This window comes from Oratosquilla oratoria, chromosome 11 (genome assembly GCF_046742065.1).
Source record: "Oratosquilla oratoria isolate Oo_2021 chromosome 11, ASM4674206v1, whole genome shotgun sequence".
NCBI classification, from domain to species: domain Eukaryota; kingdom Metazoa; phylum Arthropoda; class Malacostraca; order Stomatopoda; family Squillidae; genus Oratosquilla; species Oratosquilla oratoria.
Window position 1 is genome coordinate 4265620 of NC_134787.1, and position 23636 is coordinate 4289255.

General features: G+C 37.0%; 1 protein-coding gene across 1 annotated transcript in view; it reads right to left on the reverse strand.

The window, feature by feature from the left end:
• LOC143029929 (polycystin-1-like protein 2) overlaps positions 1 to 23636 on the reverse strand; it is a 187079-nt gene that overhangs the window by 157810 nt on the left and 5633 nt on the right. Inside the window, exons 2-5 of the mRNA XM_076193140.1 lie at positions 19323 to 19747; positions 15087 to 15203; positions 2694 to 2852; positions 2177 to 2325 (exon numbers count right to left, since the gene is read on the reverse strand). Coding sequence (XP_076049255.1) covers positions 2177 to 2325; positions 2694 to 2852; positions 15087 to 15203; positions 19323 to 19747 — 850 coding nt within the window. The remainder of the gene's footprint in view (positions 1 to 2176; positions 2326 to 2693; positions 2853 to 15086; positions 15204 to 19322; positions 19748 to 23636) is intronic.

Consider the following 23636-nt stretch of genomic DNA (forward strand, 5'->3'; position numbering starts at 1 on the left):
CACTTTACACTTGTCCCACACACACTGAAACTTATTCATTCCCCTTTCTATATTAGCACTTCACATATGAAGACTCATTCCTGAACACCCTCTCTCCCAGCTGTTCTCACCAGGTACCTACTTCTCATAACACTTTTCATCACCACACATATTTACTTTCCTCTATAATTCACCTCCACCTCCACTCCTCTATTCATTAGTACCATATTTTTCGGACCATAAGGCGCTTCGTACCATAAGGCGCACCCATAATTTGCTATTCCCCGTCCTTACATGAGGCGCACCTCACCATAAGGCGCACCTGGTCTCGTAATCGGATAATCATGCATATGTGAGTGCATTCAGAACTGAACATTTTCGTTGTTGAATGAGAAAAATTGGTTGGGATTTAACAAAATTACAAAAATGAATGATATATTTTTTTTTATTTTGGTCAGTGAAATCAGACCACCTCCATGGACGGTCTGCCCTGCCAATACCCCTAGAAAACAACATAAACACGTTACGGGAATTGTGGGGAATAAAACCAACAATACATACATACATACATATACCAAGGCTTTTTCCCCCTTCCAAGGGAGGTAGCCAAAAAGGGAAAGGCATAAAAACACTCCCACCCATTTCATCCCTAAATACCCTCCACACCCCTCCCACCCTTCCTCTCATCTGAGCACCTCCTGGATGACGGGTCATCCCTGCACCCTGCCCACCGCCCTGGGTCAGAAGCAGTGTCGCAAGACACATTACATCCACAGCAAACCGCTTCATTTAATCGGCGACCCCCCCTCTCTGTCCCCCTTTGCATATAAGGAGAGGACGGGGAGAAATCCCTTCGGGCTGCGTCAAAATTTACTCACACATACTACCCCACCCCCCACCCCCCCGCCCATTCCTCCTCATGCAGTCACAACATCATCCATATACAACCATTCTCCACTCACCTCTGTCTTCCAATCAAAACCAACAATAGCAGTTTTATTCCCGGAATTCTCTATTCACTTAAAAACACAAGATTACAAATGAAGGTAAAGTTTTAGTTTCAACCATGGGCGCAATATAGCAATAGAAAATTAATTATTAATTTTGTAAATTATAATGTATCAACGTAGTATGCAATTTTGTGAGCGGAAATAAAAAAAAGTGCTAAAACAGATTTCATAAGTAACGAAGTCGTGTCGGACGAATGGTACGCCATGTTTGTTATGATAGATGCTGACATCGAAGAAATAATAGGGTGATAAATTTGTCTAACCTAACCTAACCTGTGTTTAATAAATCATTACCTGCAAATTAAATGTCATCCGGCTCATCCTCGTTGTCATCGTCATGAGAGACGTTATCGTCCCGATCCTATGCTACCGACTTCGTTCATTAGCATATTTGCTTGTAGCAAGGTATTTTTTATTTTCATTCCCGCCCACAAAATTGCATATTACCTTGATACATTTTAATTTACAAAATTAATAATTAATTTTCTATTGCTACATTGCGCCCATGGTCGAAACTAAAAAGATACCCAAATGACTACAGTCTGAGTGGAGCGAGACTAGACCAATGCAAAGTGGCTGTCTGTGTTGTGGACGCTATCATGTCATAGCCATGATAGCGTGAATGAATGCGGTGGCATGGACTCGAAAACTGTTGAAGTTTTCGCAATTTTCCTGTCAAGATACATGCATCTTGGTTATAACTTGGTTGTAACTTTTGCTAGGCCTATGCACTGTCGCCGTCGGCAGGCTAGCTACGAAACGTGTCAAAATAGTACGTCACTGTCCGAGGCATTTATTTGCACTGAAGCCACACAAAAGGCGCACCTCACAATAAGGCGCACCACCCGATTTTGGCCGATTTTAAGGATTTTGCCCACGCCTTATGGTCCGAAAAATATGGTAAGTGTAACCTCAAATAAACTTTCCACATCCTCTAGCCTCTCTTCCATCAAATGTACATCTAATCCACCACCATCATCGCTCCTTGCACATCTCACTTTAATTTTCCCCACATTTACTTTCAACTTTCATGTTCACCCACCCATCATACAAAATATAGTAAACTCTATTATAAAAACAGAAGTCAGATTTGGAGTCAGTGGTATCATAAATTATGGAGCCAAAGTTTGAGGTTTTGTGTACTGACTCTCAAAAGTTTGCTTTCTCTTCTTTTATAGTATCCATACCTTTGCAAGGCCCACGTGATACTCAGTGAAGGTTCCATCAATGTCGCTGATGTCACAGTAGATGTTCATATCCCCAACAGGCAGTACCACTGTGACATGGGAGTTCCTTGAAGCCACAATTGTTTTCTTGACACTCTCATCTTCAAATGCTGTCATGAGTGGACATGTTACCTAATATATTTTATATATCCTGCCTTTTCATAAAGCAGAAAGTGATTCTTTTTAATAGAATAGTTATTTCAGTGCTATTTTACCTTTGTACTGTGCATTGTCTTTGAAAGAACTTAAACCATAATAAAGTGCATACCATTTGATAGTAAACTGGTTAGGCTACATGCTAATGTCAAATTCACTGAGGTAATATGATACAATTTAATTCAGTTGGGATGAACATTGTTTTAATGCAATCTCAATCAACCAAAACTCCTTTCATACCTGTCATTTCTTTCCTGTGACAAAAAAAGTCTGGTGTTACTTAAAATAAAAATCTGTAAAGTAGATAGACAGAGCAACTTACTGTAGAAAGAGTACTGTCCCATGCCAACTCCATCTGGGTCAGCCCAGTTATCGCACGTCAACTCAAAACTGCTTATAAGGGCAAGGCCTTTATCTGGGTTGAGACTGCAGTTTCCTCCAGTGGGAGACTTGTTTATGATTAAACTGAGTGTTGTTTCACCTGTGAAAATCAGTATGAAATATCAATGTGCCACTGTGATATGTTTGACTTTGACTTTGCCTTGTAACTACAAAGGCTTCTGATGTGGTGGCTAGCACTGATGGCCCAGCAGTGGTTAAATTCTTATCCTATGTTGAAGCAGAAATTTTGTCCATGCTTTCAGTGTTGTGAATTGGTTATCTACATAAACATGAAGTATTCCTCCAATAAATGCAGCATAACTGCAGTAACCTCAATATCATCATACTGTGGCATAGCAAAAGGGCATGGGTAATGACTACTCTGGACAACAAAACTGGTCTCTTTACGTAGGACTGGCTGATCAATATTATAGAATTTGCATTAGGGGTGGCAATAAATGGATAGGCTAGTTATTTTTTGTATATTGTACCAATTGATGCATGAGGTTTTATAATAGATATTCAAAGGGTGTTATGAGAAATAGGCAACTGGGAAGGGATGCAAAGAAGAGATTGTATGAAAGGGTGATTGTGCCAATGGTATTGTATGGGGCAGAGACTTGGAATATAAGAGAGGCAGAGAGGAAAAAATGAAAGGTTTTTGAGACGAAATGTCTGGGAAGTATGGTAGGAGCTACAAGGTTGGAAAGAGTAAGAAACAAGGTGAGGAGGATAGTGGGAGTAGAAAAGGAGATGACAGACAGGGCCGATAAAACATTATTGGGATGGTTTAGACATGGAAAGAATGAGTGATGAAAAATTAATAAAAAAAAGGTGTGGAAGGCAGAGGTGGAGGGAGTGAACTTGAGTGGACAACCAAAGATGAGATTGATGTATGGGGTGAAGGGAGCACTGAGAAAGAGGGGAATGTCTGTTAAGGAAGGAAGAAAGCAGGCAGGAGATAGTGATGAGTGGAGAATGAGTGTATGGATAGGCTAGTTATTTTTTGTAGATTGTACCAATTCATACATGAGGTTTTATAATAGATATTTAAAGGGTGCCATGAGAAATAATCAACTGAGAATGGATGAAAAGAGGAGATTGTATGAAGGGGTGATTGCACAGATGGTACTGTATGGGGCAGAGACTTGGAATTTAAAAGAGGCAGAGAGGAAAAGTTGAAAGGTTTTTGAGATGAAATGTCTGAGAAGTATGGTAGGAGTTACAAGGTTGGACAGAATGAGAAACAAGGTGAAGAGGATAGCAGGAGTGGAAAAGGAGATGATACATAGGGCTGATGAAACATTATTGGGATGGTTTAGACACATGGAAAGAATGAGTAATGAAAGATTAGTAAAAGAGGTGTGGGAGGTAGAGGTGGAGGGAGTGAATTTGAGGGGACAACCAAGGATGAGAAAGAGAGGAATGTCTGTTGAGGAAGGAAGGGAGCATGCTGGAGATAGGGATGAGTTGAGAATGTGTATGGATGATATTGTTATGCAAGGAAGGGAGGACTGGAGAATAGGGGCTGCTTATGTGTGAGTAATATTTTGACACAGCCTGAAGTGATTTCTCCTTGTCTTCTCTTTTTCTGCATGAGGGGATGGAGAGGGGGGTTGCTGATTAAGTGAAGTGGCCTTGCTGTGAATATACTGTGTCCTGCTGCATTGTGTTTGACCCAGGGCAGTTGGCAGGTGCAGGGATGAGGTGTCATATATGAGGAGCTGAGGTGGGAGGGGTGGAAAGGGTGGTGGAGGGGAGTGACATGGGTGGGAATAAGTACATACTTCTGACTTAGCTACTTCCCTTATAAAGGGGAATTTTTTTTTGGTATATTGATAATACAGTGAGACCTCTCATTAACAGACATTAATTAGCTGCATTTGTAGTGTTTTTGCTATGTTTTTGGTGTTTTGGAGTGTTTTTTGAGTGGCACAGTGATTGCACGCACTAAACAACAGCACCAAAAACACTGAAAACACAGCGAAAACACCGCAAACACAGCTAGTTAATGTCCGTTAATGAGAGGTCTCACTGTAGATAAACATGCAATGTGTGGTGATCTAAGCTTCATGTAACTTTATATGTATAACTGCCTGATGTGTTACACATTATTTTGTCTACTTATAACTAATTGTGCATATTAACCTGATTAGAATGGGTATGTTTACTTATATTGTTTTCAGACTGTATTGATGTTGTGTTAGTTGAATAAAACCTAGAGAAAGGTTTTGACTCTTCCTTATGAATACCACAATTTATTCAACTAACAAGCTGCATCTGATCTAAAGATGAATAAATTCCTGAGACCTGAACGCCTGGATGTATCTCCCAACCTGCCTACTACTTTCTATGCATTCCTGGAATCCATCGCAAGCCTTAATCCTAACAAGCTAGATACATTGATCAATTTTGTCTCTCCAACCATATATGATTACATTGCTGAGTGTACTACCTATGATTCAGCTATAGATCTTCTCAAAGACCCCTATGTCAATCCCAGAAATGAAGTATTCACCTCTACTGCTTATTCATATGGGGACCTCTCCCCTTCACCTCATCCACTTTAGAAATTTACAGAACAGGTAAGAAGAACTTTCCTAGGGGTTGCATAATTTATCCATCCATTTACAAAAAGTATAAAGAGAATAAGGTGATACAGCCCATGTTGGAACCAGGTAAAAGTTTCAATCTAGGTATAGTATTATAATTGGAGAGAAGCCCTCACAATTGTCACTTCTTTCCTGTATACTACAATTATTAGATACATTTAGATAAATAATCCATACTTACTCCTATCTTTTGGAGTCTATTCCTTGCTCAATAGACATTCCTCTTACATAAAATGCCCCCCTTGAACCTGTACATTCACCTCATTTTGGTCTTTACATCAAGTTCACTCCATCTACTTCTGCTTTCCACACTCTTTTTCCTAGCCTTTCCTTATTCTTTCCATGTGCCCAAACCATCTCACCTCTCTTTGATCAACCTTGTCTGCCAGCTGTCTTTCCACCCCTACTCTCTATCTCATTTATCATATTTCTCACTCTATTCATTCTCATTATACTTACCATACTCTTTAAATATTTCATCACAAACACATAAAAGCTCTTCCTTTCTGACTCCTTCAAATGCCATGCCAACACTCCATACAGTACCATGGGCACAATCATTCGTTGATAAAACCTCCTGTTCATGTTTATCCCCAGATACCTATTCCTCATAACTCTTCATTACCTCAGGCATTTACTTGCATGGTGCTACACAGAGTGAAGGATATAGGGAAGATTGAGAGATTACAAAGGGCAGTAACCAAAATGGTCTCCAGCTTGTCAGATAAATCATAAGAGGAAAGATTAAAAGTACTGGGTCTGCCAACTTTGATAGATAGAAGAGAAAGAAGTGATATCATTTCAGTATTGAGGTCACACAACGGGTTAGATGGCATTAACACAGAGCTGATTTAAAGTGACACAATATGAGGATGAAACCTTTATTAAAAGTACAATGTTTTGCCATATGAGATTTTATCCTCATATGGTGTCTACTCTGACCCATTAAGAGAAGAGATCTCTTGATTAAGGATGGAAGGGCTTTAAGAGGTCATGGGAACATATTAAGAAAGACCAGATGTCTAAAGGATGTGAAGAAATACAGTTGTCCATATGGCTCTATAAATACATGGAAAAGCTTAGTAGGTGATATAGCCTAAGCTTTAATACATGAATTCTGATCTGAATATAATAATTGGAAGTCAAGGATACAGATTAAGTTGAACTGTATATGAAGTTGAGGCTAGGTATGTTAAAATTGGAGAGTAGGAGATGGGACCCAACAAGTATTTACCTAGTTGTATTTTGCAGGAGGAGAGCTATGCTCATAGTGATCCGCAGTTGTTTCTTTCCACATCCAGTTCTTTCTTAAAATCATGTATAATTTTAGCACTCACTGTTTTCTTATTCAATTTATTCCATGTATTTACCTAGTTGTATTTACCTAGTTGTATTTTATGGGAAGGGGAGCTATGCTCGTGGGGTCCCGTCTTCATATCTCATTTTATCTAAACTATTTTTAAATTCATGTATTGTTTTTGCACACACCACTTTCTCATCTAACTTGTTCCAACTGTCTATTACTCTGTGAGGAAAGCTGTTCTTTTTCAGATCTCTTCTATAGCTGTCTTTTTTTATTTTCTTTCCGTGTCCTCTTGTATTTCTATCATCCCATTTTATCAGATTCTCTCTATCAGTAATTTCTATGCCTTTCATGATTCTGTAAATAGCTATCAAATCTCCTCTCTCTCTTCTTGGCTCTAGTGTCTGTAGTTCAAGTTTTGCTAGTCTCTCTTCATATGATAGTTTTGAGAGTGTTGGTGCCAATTTTGTAATTGCTCTTTGTATTCTTTCAATTTTTTTTTATAAAAAATTTTGTACTTGGTGACCATATCGTTGCTGCATATTCCAATCTTGGTCTTATTAGGGTGATTAGGATTTTCCTCACCATTTCTTCATCCAGGTATGTAAATGCAACTTTGATTGTTCTTATTAAATTATAAGTTTCTCCAAAAATCTTATTTATATGTTTCTCAGGTGACATATTATTCATAACAATGACTCCCAGGTCCTTCTCATTTTCTACTTTTTTTATTCCTTCTTCTCCCAATTTATATGCTCCTGTTATTCTGTTTTTGCTTTTTCCAAATTCCATTATACTACACTTTTTAGTGTTGAACTCCATCTCCCACTTCCTACTCCATTCCCATACTATATTTAGATCACTCTGTAGTGACTCACAATCTTCTTCCGTGTTCACTTTTTTTAATAGTTTTGCATCATCTGCAAAGAAGCTCATATAGCTTTCAATTCCTTCATCCATATCATTAATATATATAGCAAACAATATTGGGGCCAGAACTGTTCCTTGCAGAACACCACTTATTACTTCATCCCATTTTGAGTGCTTGTCTCTTATCACTACTCTCATTTTCCTTTCTTGCAAAAAGTCGTCCATCCAATTAAGTAGTTTGCCCTGTATTCCTCCTTCAGTTTCTAATTTCTTAAGCAACTTCTTATGTGGTACTTTGTCAAAAGCTTTTTTTAGGTCAAGAAATGCACAATCAGCCCATCCATCTCTTTCTTGTATTATATCTATTAGCCTTGAATAGAAGCATATTAAATTGGTGACGCATGATCGTCCTTGTCTGGATCCAAATTGTCTTGGATTAAACACGTTTTTTTCTAAATATTTTACCCATCTACTTTTGATAATTCTTTCACAAATTTTTGCTATTGTACTTGTTAGAGAGACTGGTCTATAGTTGGTAGGGTCTTCTTTATTTCCTCCTTTATATATAGGTACTATATTTGCTTTTTTCCAATCTTCTGGAACTTTTCCTTCTTTCAAGGAACTGTTTATTATGCTATGTATTTTGTCTGCCAGTTCATTCCTGCATTCTTTCAAAATCCATTTTGCTATTTCACCTGGTCCATGCGATTTTCTGACATCAAGATTACTCAAGTGTTTCAATATTTTGTTCTTTGTTACTTCTATTTCCTTCATGGGAGGGACTTTGTCTTTCCATTCGATCTCTTCAGGTTGTATGTTCTCCCTTGTAAACACTGATTTAAAATGTTTGTTCATAATTTCCGCCATTTCCATTTCCTCTGTGTATTCAACTCCTCCTTGGCTTAATTTCTCCAAGTATTGTTTGTTTTTCAATTTGTTGTTTACAAATCTGTAAAATAGTTTTGGTTGATCTTTACACTTTTCTATGACATCTTTTTCATATTTTCTCTTTTCCTCTCTGCACGTTTGTACATATTCATTTCTATAACAAGTATATATTTTCCATTTTTCAGGCCTTCTGTCTTTTTTCCATCTGGTCCAAGCTTTGTCTCTTTTGTCTTTTAACTCCCTACAACTTCTATTGTACCAGCATTTTACATGTTCTTTTTCTTGTTTTTGTCTTGGGACATACTTTTCCACTCCTTTTTTGTAAATATTTGTCAAAATATTCCATTTCTCTTCCACTGTTGTTTCTTCTTTGTATATTTCTTCCCAGTTTTCTTTTTGAAAGAATTCTCTCATTTTATCAAAGTTTGTTTTTTCATACATCATTCTTCCTTTTCTATATTGTTCATTTCTTTTCATGTATTTTTTTTTCATTTATTTCCAGTTCAATGAATATGTGGTCACTTTTACTTATTGGTGTTTTATATTCAATCTTGTCCACTATTCTAGGTTCAGATGTAATTATTAGGTCTAGTCTTGATGGTTCTTCCTCATTTCTATACCTAGTGTTCTCCTGTATCCACTGTGTCATTGTATTGTCAGTAATCATCTCAAGTAGAGAGTTTCCCCATGAGCAGTCTCCACCCTTTACTGTCATCTCTTCCCAGCAGATTTCTTTGCAATTAAAGTCGCCCATAATAACTATTCTTCCTCCATCTTCCATTATCTTATTTAATGTTATCTTTGCGTCCTCTAACATACTTTTATGTTCACTCTCTTCACACGAGGCCATTTTCGGAGGCACATGATTTATCACAAACTTTCTGCTCTTCTTATCTGTCTTCCACTTCAATCATAATCATCTCTACTGGATTCTTTCCATATGTGACACACCTCACGTTTATATCCTTCTTAGTCAGGAACATAACTCCACCCCCTTGCTTTGTCTCTCTGTTTCTAATCCAATAATTATATGCATCATGTCCTACACTGTTGGGTGGTAGTGGACCTTTTAATTTTGTTTCTACAATTCCCATTATGTCCGGTTCTTTTTCCTTCAAATAATCATTCAGCTCATTCAATCCTGTTATTAATCCATCTATATTTGTGTAAGACACTCTTAGTTTTCTGTCACTTCCATTGTGTTCTCTGTTTTCCTTATGTTTTTCTCTTGTATGTCGAATTTCCTTAGTTTCATATTCACTACTCTCCAATAGAATCTCTCTTTTTCTGACTCTGTTCTGTTCTCGTTTTTTCCCTTAGCTTCAAGTCGTTTCTTTTTTCTTCCTCTCTTTCCTCTTTATTCATTTCCCTTTTTATCCATACCTTTTTATATTGTTCACTTGTTGCTAGTTTCCCTGTTTTGGATAAGATATTCTCTGCCATTGTTTGTGACCTGAATTTAATCTTAATTGGTCTGGTCTTATCTGTACTATACTTTCCGAGTCTGAACTTCTCTTCGATGTGTTTCATTATTTCTGGTTCATCTTCCTAAACTAATTGTAGTAAACTGCTAACTTTTTCATTTTCCTCTTTGATTCTTGAGGTTCTATCTGGGTTATGTTTCTCTTCCATTCCTAATATAATTATACATTTCTTTTTGTCTGCTAAGTCTCTTACAATATTCTCTTTCTGTCTCATCACTTTGATAACTGAGTCTTCAGTTTGTTCTTTCATTTGCTGTTTAATTATATCATTAAATGCAACTTTACTGTTTTCCTGTATCTTTCTCCACCCCTGTGCCTCTTTTGCTATTGTTTTTTTATTGTCTTTATTGTTCCTTTTTAATTCTTTATTCGCCTCTTTTACTTCTCTTAACTGTCTTTTTAGTTCTTCTATTTCATCAGTTAAGTTTTTGTTCGCCTTCTCTAGTTCTTCCAGTCTTTCAACCTTTTCTGCAAGTTTTGACATTTTACCAAACCTAATCTCCCAATGTTCAGTCATTTGTTCAAGCCTTTCCTCCAGTTTTGCTAGTCGGGGGAGGTTGGTATCCGCCTCCCCCTCTTTAAATCCTTGGAAATTATTATCCTCACCTTCCATTGAATTGTTCTTATCTATGTTTCTAATCTTTACATTTTTGTTCGACATTTCGTCGTCACTAAATTGGTTGGGACCTCTTTTGTTTACATGGCGTCTGCTTGCCTAGGCCAAGTCCTCTCCTTCCTCATTTCTTTCCATTTCCCTCAGTAATCCCTCCCCTTCTCCTTTTTCTTCACTTTCCCACTACACCATGAGCAATTTCCCCCCCACCCTGTAAATACAATAGGTACTTCCTTTGCTTTGGGATCCACGAAAATTTCACTTTTTCTTCAAAATGTCCTCTACGCCGTTCGTTCAGTGGAGTGTATTTACCTAGTTGTACCTAGTTGTATTTTACGGGAAGGGGAGCTATGCTCGTGGGGTCCCGTCTTCATTTCTCATTTTATCTAAACAATTTTTAAATTCATGTATTGTTTTTGCACCCACCACTTTCTCATCTAACTTGTTCCAACTGTCTATTACTCTGTGTGGAAAGCTGTTCTTTTTCAGATCTCTTCTATAGCTGTCTTTTTTTATTTTCTTTCCGTGTCCTCTTGTATTTCTGTCATCCCATTTTATCAGATTCTCTCTATCAGTAATTTCTATGCCTTTCATGATTCTGTAAATAGCTATCAAATCTCCTCTCTCTCTTCTTTGCTCTAGTGTCTGTAGTTCAAGTTTTTGTAGTCTCTCTTCATATGATAGTTTTGAGAGTGTTGGTGCCAGTTTTGTAATTGCTCTTTGTATTCTTTCAAGTTTTTTTATACATTTTTTTGTACTTGGTAACCATATTGTTGCTGCATATTCTAATCTTGGTCTTATCAGGGTGATTAGGATTTTCCTCACCATTTCTTCATCCAGGTATGTAAATGCCACTTTGATTGTTCTTATTAAATTATAAGTTTCTCCAAAAATCTTATTTATATGTTTTTCAGGTGACATATTATTCATAACAATGACTCCCAGGTCCTTCTCATTTTCTACTTTTTTTTATTCCTTCTTCTCCCAAATTATATGATCCTGTTATTCTGTTTTTGCTTTTTCCAAATTCCATTATACTACACTTTTTTGTATTGAACTCCATCTCCCACTTCCTACTCCATTCTTGTACTTTATTTAGATCTCTCTGTAGTGATTCACAATCTTCTTCAGTTTTCCCTCTTTTCAGTAGTTTTGCATCGTCTGCAAAGAAGCTCATATAGCTTTCAATTCCTTCATCCATATCATTAATATATATAGCAAACATTATTGGGGCCAGGACTGTTCCCTGCGGGACACCGCTTATTACTTCATTCCATTTTGAGTGCTGTTTCTTATCACTACTCTCATTTTTCTTTCTTGCAAAAAGTCGTCCATCCAATTTAGTAATTTACCTTGTATTCCTCCTTCAGATTCTAGTTTCTTAAGCAACTTCTTATGTGGTACTTTGTCAAAAGCTTTTTTTAGGTCTACAAATGCACAATCAGCCCATCCATCTCTTTCTTGTATTATATCTATTAGCCTTGAATAGAAACATATTAAATTGGTGACGCATGATCGTCCTTGTCTGAATCCAAATTGCCTTGGATTTAGTACGTTGTTTTTTTCCAAGTATTTTACCCATCTATTTTTGATAATTCTTTCACAAATTTTTGCTATTGTACTTGTTAGAGAGACTGGTCTATAGTTGGTAGGTTCTTCTTTATTTCCTCCTTTATATATAGGTACTATATTTGCTTTTTTCCAATCTTCTGGAACTTTTCCCTCTTTCAAGGAACTGCTTATTATGCTATGTATTTTGTCTGCCAGTTCATTCCTGCATTCTTTCAGAATCCAGTTTGCTATTTCATCTGGTCCATGTGATTTTCTGACATCAAGATTACTCAAGTGTATCAATATTTCATTCTTTGATACTTCTATTTTTTCTATAGGGGGGACTTTCTCTTTCCATTCAATCTCTTCAGGTTGTATGTTCTCCCTTGTAAACACTGATTTAAAATGTTTGTTCATAATTTCCGCCATTTCCATTTCCTCAGTGTATTCATCTCCCCCTTGTCTTAATTTCTCCAAGTCCTGTTTGTTTTTCAGTTTATTGTTTACAAATCTGTAGAATAGTTTTGGTTGATCTTTACATTTTTCTATGACGTCTTTTTCATATTTTCTCTTTTCCTCTCTGCACGTTTGTACATATTCATTTCTATAACTGGTATATATTTTCCATTTTTCAGGTTTTCTGTCTTTTTTCCATCTGGTCCAGGCTTTGTCTCTTTTGTCTTTTAACTCCCTACAACTTTTGTTGTACCAGCATTTTACATATTCTTTTTCTTGTTTTTGTCTTGGGACATACTTTTCCACTCCTTTTTTGTAAATTTTTGTCAAAATATTCCATTTCTTTTCCACTGATGTTTCTTCTTTGTATATTTCTTCCCAGTTTTCTTGTTGAAAGAATTCTCTTATTTTATCAAAGTTTGTTTTTTCATACATCATTCTTCCTTTTCTATATTGTTCATTTCTTTTCATATATTTTTCTTCATTAAGTTCCAGTTCAATCAATATGTGGTCACTTTTACCTATTGGTGTTTTATATTCAATCTTGTCCACTATTCTAGGTTCAGATGTAATTAATAAGTCTAGTCTCGAAGGTTCTTCCTCATTTCTATACCTAGTGTTCTCCTGTATCCATTGTGTCATTGTGTGGTCAATAATCATCTCAAGTAGAGCGTTTCCCCATGAGTCGTCTCCACCCTTTACTGTCATTTCTTCCCAGCAGATTTCTTTGCAATTAAAGTCGCCCATCATAACTATTCTTCCTCCATCTTCCATTATTTTAGTTAATGTTATCTTTGTGTCCTCTAACATACTTTTATGTTCACTCTCCTCCCATGAGGCTGTTTTTGGAGGCACATAATTTATCACAAATTTTCTGCTCTTCTTATCTCTGTCTTCCACTTCTATCATAATCATCTCTACTGTATTCTTTCCATATATGACACCTTTCACGTTTATATCCTTCTTAGTCAGGAACATAACTCCACCCCCTTGCTTTTTCTCTCTGTTTCTAATCCAATAATTGTATGCATCATGTCCTACACTGTTGGGTGGTAGTGGGCCTTTTAATTTTGTTTCTACAATTCCCATTATGTCCGGTTCTTTTTCCTTCAAATAATCATTCAGCTCATTCAATCCTGTTATTAATCCATCTATATTTGTGTAAGACACTCTTAGTTTTCTGCCACTTCCATTGTGTTCTCTGTTTCCCTTATGTTTTTCTTTTGTATGTCGAACTTCCTTAGTTTCATGTTCACTACTCTCCAATAGAATCTCTCTTTCTCTGACTCCGTTCTGTTCTCGTTTTTTGCCTTAGCTTCCAGTCTTTTCTGCTTTTCTTCCTCTCTTTCCTCTTTATTCATTTCTCTTTTTATCCATATCTTTTTGTATTGTTCACTTGTTGCTAGTTTCCCTGTTTTGGATAAGATATTCTCTGCCGTTGTTTGTGACTTGAATTTAATCTTAATTGGTCTGGTCTTGTCTGTGCTATACTTTCCGAGTCTAAATTTCTCTTTGATTTGTTTCATAATTTCTGGTTCATCTTCCTGAACTGATTCTAGTAATTGGCTTACTTTTTCATTTTCCTCTTTGATTCTTGTGGTTCTATCTGTGTTGTGTTTCTCTTCCATTCCTAATATAATTATACATTTCTTCTTGTCTGCTAAATCTCTTACTATATTCTCCTTTTGTCTCATCACTTTAATAACTGAGTCTTCAGTATGTTCTTTCAATTGCTGTTTGACTAATGTCAGTGAATGAAACCTTATTTCCTTCTTGGGTTTTCTTCCAATTTTTAGTTTCTTTAGCTATTGTCTCTCTGTTTTCTTTACTATTCTTCTTCAATTCCTCATTCTCCACCTTTACTTCTCTTAACTGTCTTTTTAGGTCTTCTATTTCATCAGTTAAGTTTTTATTCGCCTTTTCTAGTTCTTCCAATCTTTCAACCCTTTGTAAAATGGTGTTCATATGACCTAACCTACTCTCCAAGTCCTCGATCACCTTATCAACCTTCTTCTCTAGTCTTGTCAGTCGGGGGGGGTTTGTGTCCCCCCCACTCTCTTTAAATCCCTTGGAAATATTCTCATCACTTTCTACTGTATTGTTCCTATCTATACTTCTAATCTTTACATTCTTATTAGACATTTCGTCGTCCTCCAGCTCGTCTTGCGGTCGCTTGTTTACTTTTCGGCGGTCTGTTAGGGCCAAGTCCTCTACTTCCTCATTACCTTCCATTTCCCCAGCAATCCCTCCCCTTCTCCTCTTTCCTTACTTTCCCACTACCCCACAAGCAATTTCCCCCCACCCTGTAAATACAAAAAGGCACTTCTCTTTGCGTTGGGATCCACAATCTGCACTTTTCTTCAGAACGTTCTTCAAGCCGTCCGTTCGTTGAAAGTGTGTGTGTGTGTGTGTGAGAGAGAAAGAGAGAGAGAGTGTGGTGAGGGAATCCAGAATATATAAAGGCTTTTAATTCACTAAAAAGAATTTGGTGCAACTTGAAAAAATCATATGAAATATATCACCATATCATAAGAGAAATATATACAAATACTCTCACCTTTGCGTTTATCAGCTGTCTCAAGTGTTAGATAGAGCAGGTACTTGTTGCATGGGTACTTGCTGAAGACCTCAGAACTAATGGCCAAGTCTGAGGAGCTCAAACCCGTTGGGAACACTGCCATCAAAATGGTGCCATAATTAGTGCCAGACATGCATTACTCTAGCTAGGGATGTTGATAATAAGAGTAACTCCTTCCTTCTAACAATATATTCTATATATATTCTTCTGGCCATCCTCAAAAAAGCAAAAATAAAGCTGTGGCCATATCTAAGAAACTAAATAACCATGAAGACACTACAGTAGAAATAGTATACAAATATAAATATAAGAAAACAAAATACACCACAAACCTCTACATAACACCAATCTTTCTATTCGAGGTTAATAGCTATAATACAAGAAAGGGATGAATGGGCAGCCTGTGCTTTCCTGGAATTACAAAAGCCATTTGATAAAGAAAAAAAAATAATAAACCCCAAACAATTTGGTTTTAGAAGTGGAAGATCGTGCACCACAAATCTAATCTGCTTTTATTCAAGACAAATTAAAATAATACAAGAAAGAGATGGATGGGCAGACTGCACTTTCCTGGATTTGCAGAAAGCTTTTGACAAGGTACCACACAAAAAATTAATAAGCAAAATTGAAAAAAAGGAGGAATTCAAGGCAAACTGTTGGAATGTATAAAGGACTTCTTAACTGGGAGAAAAATGAGAGTGGTACTTAGAGACAGAAATTCGAAATGGGAAGACATAAAAAGTGGCGTCCCACAAGAGTCTGTTTTGGCTCCCTTAATGTTTGCCATATACATAGATGATATGGATGAAGGAGTAAATTGTTATATGAATTTTTTTGCTGACAATGCTAAATTACTCAAGAGAGAGAAAACAGAAGAAGATTGTAGATCGCTACAAGATGATGCATAAAGTATGGAAATGGAGCCAGAAACACGAGATGAATTTCAACTTCAAGAAATGTAGCATAATGGAATTTGGAAAAGGCAAAAACAGAGTTTTGGGAAAATATATGATGGGAAATAAAGCAATAAAGAAAGTAAACTCAGAAAGGGACTTAGGAGTAATCATCTGAAGTGATTTGACTCCCGACAAACATGTAAACAAGTTATTTGGAGAGACCTACAATTTATTAAGATCAATGAAAGTGGCCTTCGACTACATGGATGAGGAGATGGTTAAGAAATTAATTGTTACATTGATAGGACCAAAGTTAGAATATGCTATGTCAATGTGGGCACCTAGCACAAAGAAAAACACAAGGAAGTTAGAAAGAATCCAAAGAGTGGCGACAAAGATGGCACCCACACTATCACATTTGACATATGAACAAAGATTGGAGAAATTACAGCTGTCAACATTAGAGCAGAGAAGGGAAAGAGGCGACTTGTTGACTATATTCAGAATTATGAAAGGGATGGCAATTCTCGATAGAGATGACCTACTAAAATAGGACAAGAGAGAAACAAGAGGACACACAAAGAAATTAAAGAAAGACAGTTACAGAAGAGACCTGAAAAAGAACAGTTTCCCCGCACAGAGTGATAAATGTCTTGAATGGGTTGAAAAGTGAAACAGTGAATGTCAGAACCATGCACGAGTTCAAAACTAAACTGGACGTGGAGAGATACGAAAATGGGTCACAACGAGCATACCTCCCGTCCCATAAAATACAACTAGGTAAACTAGGTAAATACATAGTTGACCACCCACACACACAAAATATCAAAACAACACCCAAGTACCTATATTGCACACAAATACTATCTTCTCTTCCTCCACAACCAACAGACACTAGCCTTCATAATCATATCACTCACTGCTCCATCAACAAACTGAAAGACAACACATTGCTGCATGCCAGACCCCCTGATATCCATCCCTCTGAATCATCTCTTCCCTGAAAGGACAGTATCCACCAGGCCAAACTGTAATGTGTCCACCATCCATCCTTTCTAAGCTACCAGAGGAGGCTGAATGACAGCATTGCAGACAATTCCCCAGGATGTAACACTTCTCCCCATACGATACAACACTTTATGGAAGATTGCATTGGAAACAATTACACATGCCAACAACACAATATACACTCTATAAAGAATTTGTAGGAAAACCCCATTCCAGATGTGATGTTCCTCAGGGAGACAGGACTGCTTGGCCAGACAGTCTAGGGAACAACATCAACAACAGTGTGGGAAACAACTCATGACCTCTCCAACCTCTTTTCTGATAAAGATAACTATACAACTTACAAAACAATAAAACCTACCCATAAAAAGTCATAAATGATCTACAACAAAGCAAAATTGCTATTACAAGAAGTAATGAAGATTTACATAAAAAAATTAACATAACTCAGTATTCATACATAGAATATCCAACAGAAAATGTCATAAACACCTTACTAAATTCAAGTAAGAAATAAATTTCAAGCTGCTACAGGAACAAAATGCTCCCAAATTTCACACCTAAATTAACCTTTCCAATCAAGTGAGACAATATAAATAAATATATATATATATATATATATATATATATATATATATATATATATATATATATATATATATATATATATATATATATACATGTATATATTAGAACAAGAAAGGGAACAACTGTAGCAATTAAATTATGACCTAGAATAGAAGATTTACATAAAAAAATTAACTCAGTATTCATACATACAATATCCAACAGAGAATGTCATAAACACCTTACTAAATTCAAGTAAGAAATAAATTTCAAGCTCCTACAGGAACAAAATGCTCCCAAATTTCACACCTAAATTAACCTCTCTAATCAAGTGAGACAATATAAATAAATATATATATAAATATATATATATATATATACAGTATATATATATATATATATATATATATATATATATATATATATACATGTATATATTAGAACAAGAAAGGGAACAACTGTAACAATTAAATTATGACCTAGAATAGATATACAAGCAAAAATAGACAAATCTGTTTATTGAATTTTGTATCCTATAGCCTACTCTGAGTCATTTGTAATATTTAGCTTATAATAGGTTGGATACACTAGGCTGGATTCGATCAGTCAGTCTGCTGTCCTAGTTCTCTCTTTCAGGAGACCTACAGCCCACTAGGTAGGTAATTACAAATCAGGCACTCAAAATAATGGAAGGGCGGGAACCAACAAAAGATCCAGCTAGGAGGCTTATCCTTCCAGCCAGCAGCGTCACCGCCACCCTCACCCGGACACTTGGGCGTTGCAACATTCAGGTAGTGGGCCAGTCCAGCAGAACTATCAAAGAGCTCTCAAGAAGGAGTGACAGCCAGGACGAGATGTGGGGAAAAAACGCTGGTGTCTACTGCATACCCTGTGCTGGATGTGATAAAGTATACATCGGAAGAGACCTCCCGTGACCTGAAGACCCGGATCCGGGAGCATCGCTACGATTCCCGGAACAACATCACCACCAACGCCTGTGTTATCCACCGGAACACCAACGACCACCTGATGGATTGGGATAACGCAGAACTTCTGTTTAGTGAACCAGACAGGATGAGGAGAAAATGCCTCGAAGCGGCCGCCATTCAAAGCTTCAAAACCATTGAGCAGAACAGAGGCATGTTTAACATCGCCCCTCCTATCATCCATCTGTTACCCGCATTAAATAAATGTATGAAATGTCCCCCTTAGTCCACTTCAACAAACTGTCCGAAATGTCCTCCTTTGTCTCCACCAAGTCCCATCCGTCCCCCTCCTCCCCCTCCACCTACCACCCACCCCTCCCTGATAACCTCTCCCAGTTCCTTCCCTGTTGGCTTATATGTGCTCAGAGTGTGTGTCATGTCTGTACTTGAAAAAGCTGTAACAAGCGAAACGTAGTACCAATAAAGGTTTCGATCTTACAAGGTGTTTATTCTCACATATACCAAGGGCTTTATTCCTCATATAAGGGAGGTAGCCACTCCCACCCATTTACTCCTCTAGTTCAAGAGTAATGCAGTAAGACACAGTGCATCCACAGCAAGGCTAATTCACTGATAGGCAACCCCTTCCCCTCTCCATTCCCTTATGTAAGGACATAGAGCCTATAAATAAAAATTGGCTTGCAAATTGGTGATAGTGGTTTTATTTTCTTGTTGATTTTTATTGTCAGAGATCTGACATGGGGTGAGGGCCATATAAGTATCTAGAGGGGTGACAAAGAAAAATAGGTTCTACTCACAGGCAGTCAGGTTCCCAGAGGTGGAAGAGGTCATGGAAGACTTGACCATGTCCATGTAGGAAATCATCTCAACAGTACTTGAGAGGGACAGGTTTTCCTCAAAACTTTCTTCTGTTACAGTGTAGCCATCTATGGTGGTCAGGATTTCTGGAAAGTAATTCAGACGAAGTCCACTCAGAGTGGTCATGTTTCCTAAACTGGGAAGTTCCGTAGTAGAGGTGCTATTTAGGGAGACCTCAATTATAGGAGTGAGGGTCTCCTCCTCTAAGCTTGTGATGAGTTGCCCCTGAGAGTCAGTGAGCCTCCAAGTGATGGTCATATTGTCTGCACACTCAGCTATACAGGTGCTACGCAGGGCGAGGCGCAAGGAGGGGCTGATGAGGATACCCTCAAAGGTGGGACGACACAGCCCTTCATCTGCACATCTGTGGGGAAGTTCAACTTCAATAAGTAGCAATATGTGACAATGAGCTTCAATCATGTGACTTCATTACTACACAACTGAAAAATCATAAAGCAGAAGCCTAAACAAATCTTAGAAATTAATACAGATATTGAAATAGTTTAATCCTTTCACTGTTCAGGGCCAAATAAAGTCCCTTGGATGCTGCCAGAACAGATGAGGTCATCATCATTAGATTGCATCATTAGATCCCTATATATATATATATATATATATATATATATATATATATATATATATATATATATATATATATATATATATATATATATATATATATTTACCTAGTTGTATTTTATGGGAAGGGGAGCTATGCTCGTGGTGTCCTGTCTTCATATCTCATATCATCTAGCCTGTTTCTAGATTCGTGTATCATTTTTGCACACACCACATTTTCATCTAACTTGTTCCAAATGTCTATTACACTTTGGGGAAAGCTGTTCTTTTTCAGGTCTCTTCTGTAATTGTCTTTCATAATTTTCTTTCCGTGTCCTCTTGTATCTCTACCATCCCATTTTATTAGATCCTCTCTATCAATAATTTCCATGCCTTTCATGATTCTATAGTTATCAAGTCTCTCTCTCTTCTTTGCTCCAATGTCTGTAGTTCAAGTTTTGCCAGCCTCTCCTCATATGATAGTTCTGAGAGTGTTAATGCCAATATCTTAATTGCTCTTTGTATTCTTTCAAGTTTTGTTATACAGTGAGTCCTCCTTATATGGTAATTCTTTATCCAGTAAATTCACAGTTACGGTATTTGGTAATTACTACCCTCGATTCTATTTACGGTAAGAAAAATTCACAGATATGGTATCCGCTCTTGTTTTGTTTACATCGTACCGAAGCACCACCACGCCATGCGGCCACCACAACAATCAGTCTCTTCCTGTGTTTCCCTTTGAACACAAGTTAAATCCTTACAGACATCAAAACTTTTAGAGAATGTCTTGTAAGTATCGAAAAAGCCCTGGAAACCCTGAAGGAATGTGACCCAAATCCTAACCAGAAGTAGCAAAGTGGCTCATGACATAGAGAAAAGTGTCAAAAATTATCAAGAAATCTATGATGAAAAAAGAAAAAATGCCAAACAGTCCTCCATCTACTCATTCTTCAAGCCAGTCAGACCTGCTGTCCCTGTCACACCTGCCAACCCTGCTACAGCTGGCCCTTCCACATCTGATGCCGACAGTTCTACAGCTGGTCCTTCCTTCACATCTTCTCTCTTCAAACCAGTCAAACGTGCCGACCCTGCTAGAGCTGGCCCTTCCAACTCTGCTTCCGACAGTGCAGACAACGAAGTGTTTGAGGGTTTTCAACCTCCTGCCTCACTCTCATCTTTGTCTGCCCACTCAGCAAAAGATGAGTAAAGGCTGAGATCCCTACTGTCCCTTATCCTCGGGAGGGACATCATCTGATAGAATACGTGGCAAGTGAAAGGTAAATAAAAAAATTTTTTGTTTATTTCTTTTGTGCAGTACAACCACTCCTCGTTTAATGACCTACTCGGTTAACAACAACGCGGAGTTACGACGGGCTTTATGACAGACCAATATTCATTTAACGTAAATCTTCCGAAGTTACGACGTCGTGTACGATAAGTTGGCTGAGGCAAATTTGTATGATGTTATAAATGAACTTGTACAGTGGACATTAGCTGTGAGGTAAAGTGTTCTGAAGCTTAGGTCTATATTACCATCCTGCAAGCTGCAAAAACTACCTGGGGTACAGTATATACCAGTACGGGTAAATTTTTAGTTTCGACCATGGGCGCAATATAGCAATAGAAAATTAATTATTAATTTTGTAAATTATAATGTATCGACGTAATATGCAATTTTGTGAGTGGGAATAGAAAAATAAAAAAGGTACTAAAACAGATTTCGTAAGTAACGAAGTCGTGTCGGACAAATGGTACGCCATGTTTGTTATGATAGATGCTGACGTCGAAGAAATGAAAGGATGATAAATTAGTCTAACCTAAACTAAACTAACCTAACCTGTGTTTAATAAATCATTACCTGCAAATTAAATGTCATCCGGATCGTCCTCGTTGTCGTCGTCGTGAGAGACGTTGGCGGGCTTATACAAAATTCTTGCAGCTTGAAGGAATGCATGTATCTCCGCTCCATAACATTCCTACAAGAAAATAAACCTGGCGAGGTACTGTCGGAAGTACCAAGACCGTCAATGGACAGACGACAAGATGGCGTCCCGATCCTATGCTTCCGGCTTCGTTCATTAGCATATTTGCTTGTAGCAAGGTATTTTTTTATTTTCATTTCCGCCCACAAAATTGCATTTTACGTTGATACATTTTAATTTACAAAATTAATAATTAATTTTCTATTGCTATATTGCGCCCATGGTCGACAAAAAAAAAAAAAAAAAAAAAAAAAAAAAAAAAAAAAAAAAAAAACCGGTATTTAATATGGAATGTCAGCATACGCGGATTTGGTCATACACGGTAATTATAGGAACCTAACCACTGTATAAAAGAGGGAAAATACACGAAAATAAAGGTACATGTATTGCTGGACATTGTACATGTACGTATATGTATACACTTTCGCTTAACGACCAATTCGGTTAACGACGGCGACGCTTGTCCCAATTGTCGTCATCAAACGAGGAGTGGTTGTACTTTACATTTTCTTATGTGACTATTTTCATGTATTTTCATGTCTGTAGGGGTGACTTTCGACGTGCTGGAACACATATCCTATTATTACATGTTATAATGGGTTCGGTATACAGTAATTTCAATTTGTGGTGACAAGGACTTACTGTACTGTGTTGTAAAATTTGAGTAAGTCACGCAAAAACATTTCTGTCTGAATCCATGCTGGCTATCGTTTATCAAACAGTTACTTTCTAAATCATGTTTGATAGCATCTCTGATGATAGTTTCCATCTTTTTTCCTATGATTGAAGTAAAACTTATAGGTCTGTAGCTATTTGGTTTCTTTTTGGCACCTTTTTTGAATATGGGAGTAATGTTAGGTAGCTTCCATTCTCTTGGGACATCTCCAGATATCATGGATTTCTTGAAAATAATTTCTAAGAGAAAAATTATCTTATTTTTCATTTCCTTTAAGATTTTTGGATGCCAACCATCGGGCCCTGGTGTTTTACTAACTTTGAGTTTTTCTTTACACTTTTTAATTTTTTCTTTTGTTGTATTTATCATAGTAAGTTCATGCTAGACTTTTCACAAATTTCAGTTTGGAGTTCACTTTGAGGTGTTTCATTTACAAATACTGAGCTGAAATAGTTGTTTAAAATATCACACATTCCTTCATTTGAATATTTAAGTTGACCATCAGCAGATAATAGTGGGCCAATGTTTCCTAATAACCTTTTTTTCTCTAATGTAACTATAGAGTTCTTTGGGATTCTCTTTGGATTTATCAGCAATATGAATTTCATATTTTTGCTTTCATTTTTTTATTGTCTTAACTCTCTCTATTAATACATAACTTTGATAGTCATTAGGTGCACCTGAGCACTAATATTTCTTATAGGCCTGTCTCTTTTTAGCAATACTTTTTTCAGTTTCTTTGTCAAGCCATTTTGGGTGAAGAGAAAGAGGCAATATGATAATAGTGTTCAGGTCACTAAAGGATAGATTGCATTGATAGAAAAGATCTGATTAAAGATGGGAGGGCTTCAAGAGGTAATGGAAGTAAATTAAGAAACACCACATGTTGAAAGGATGTGAAGAAATAGTTTCCCATACAGATGTATAAATATGTAGAATAGCTTAGTAGGTGATACAGCTCAAGCTCAAACAATACAAGAGTTCAAATCTGAATATGATAATTGGAAATCAAAGATATGGATTAAGTTAGAACC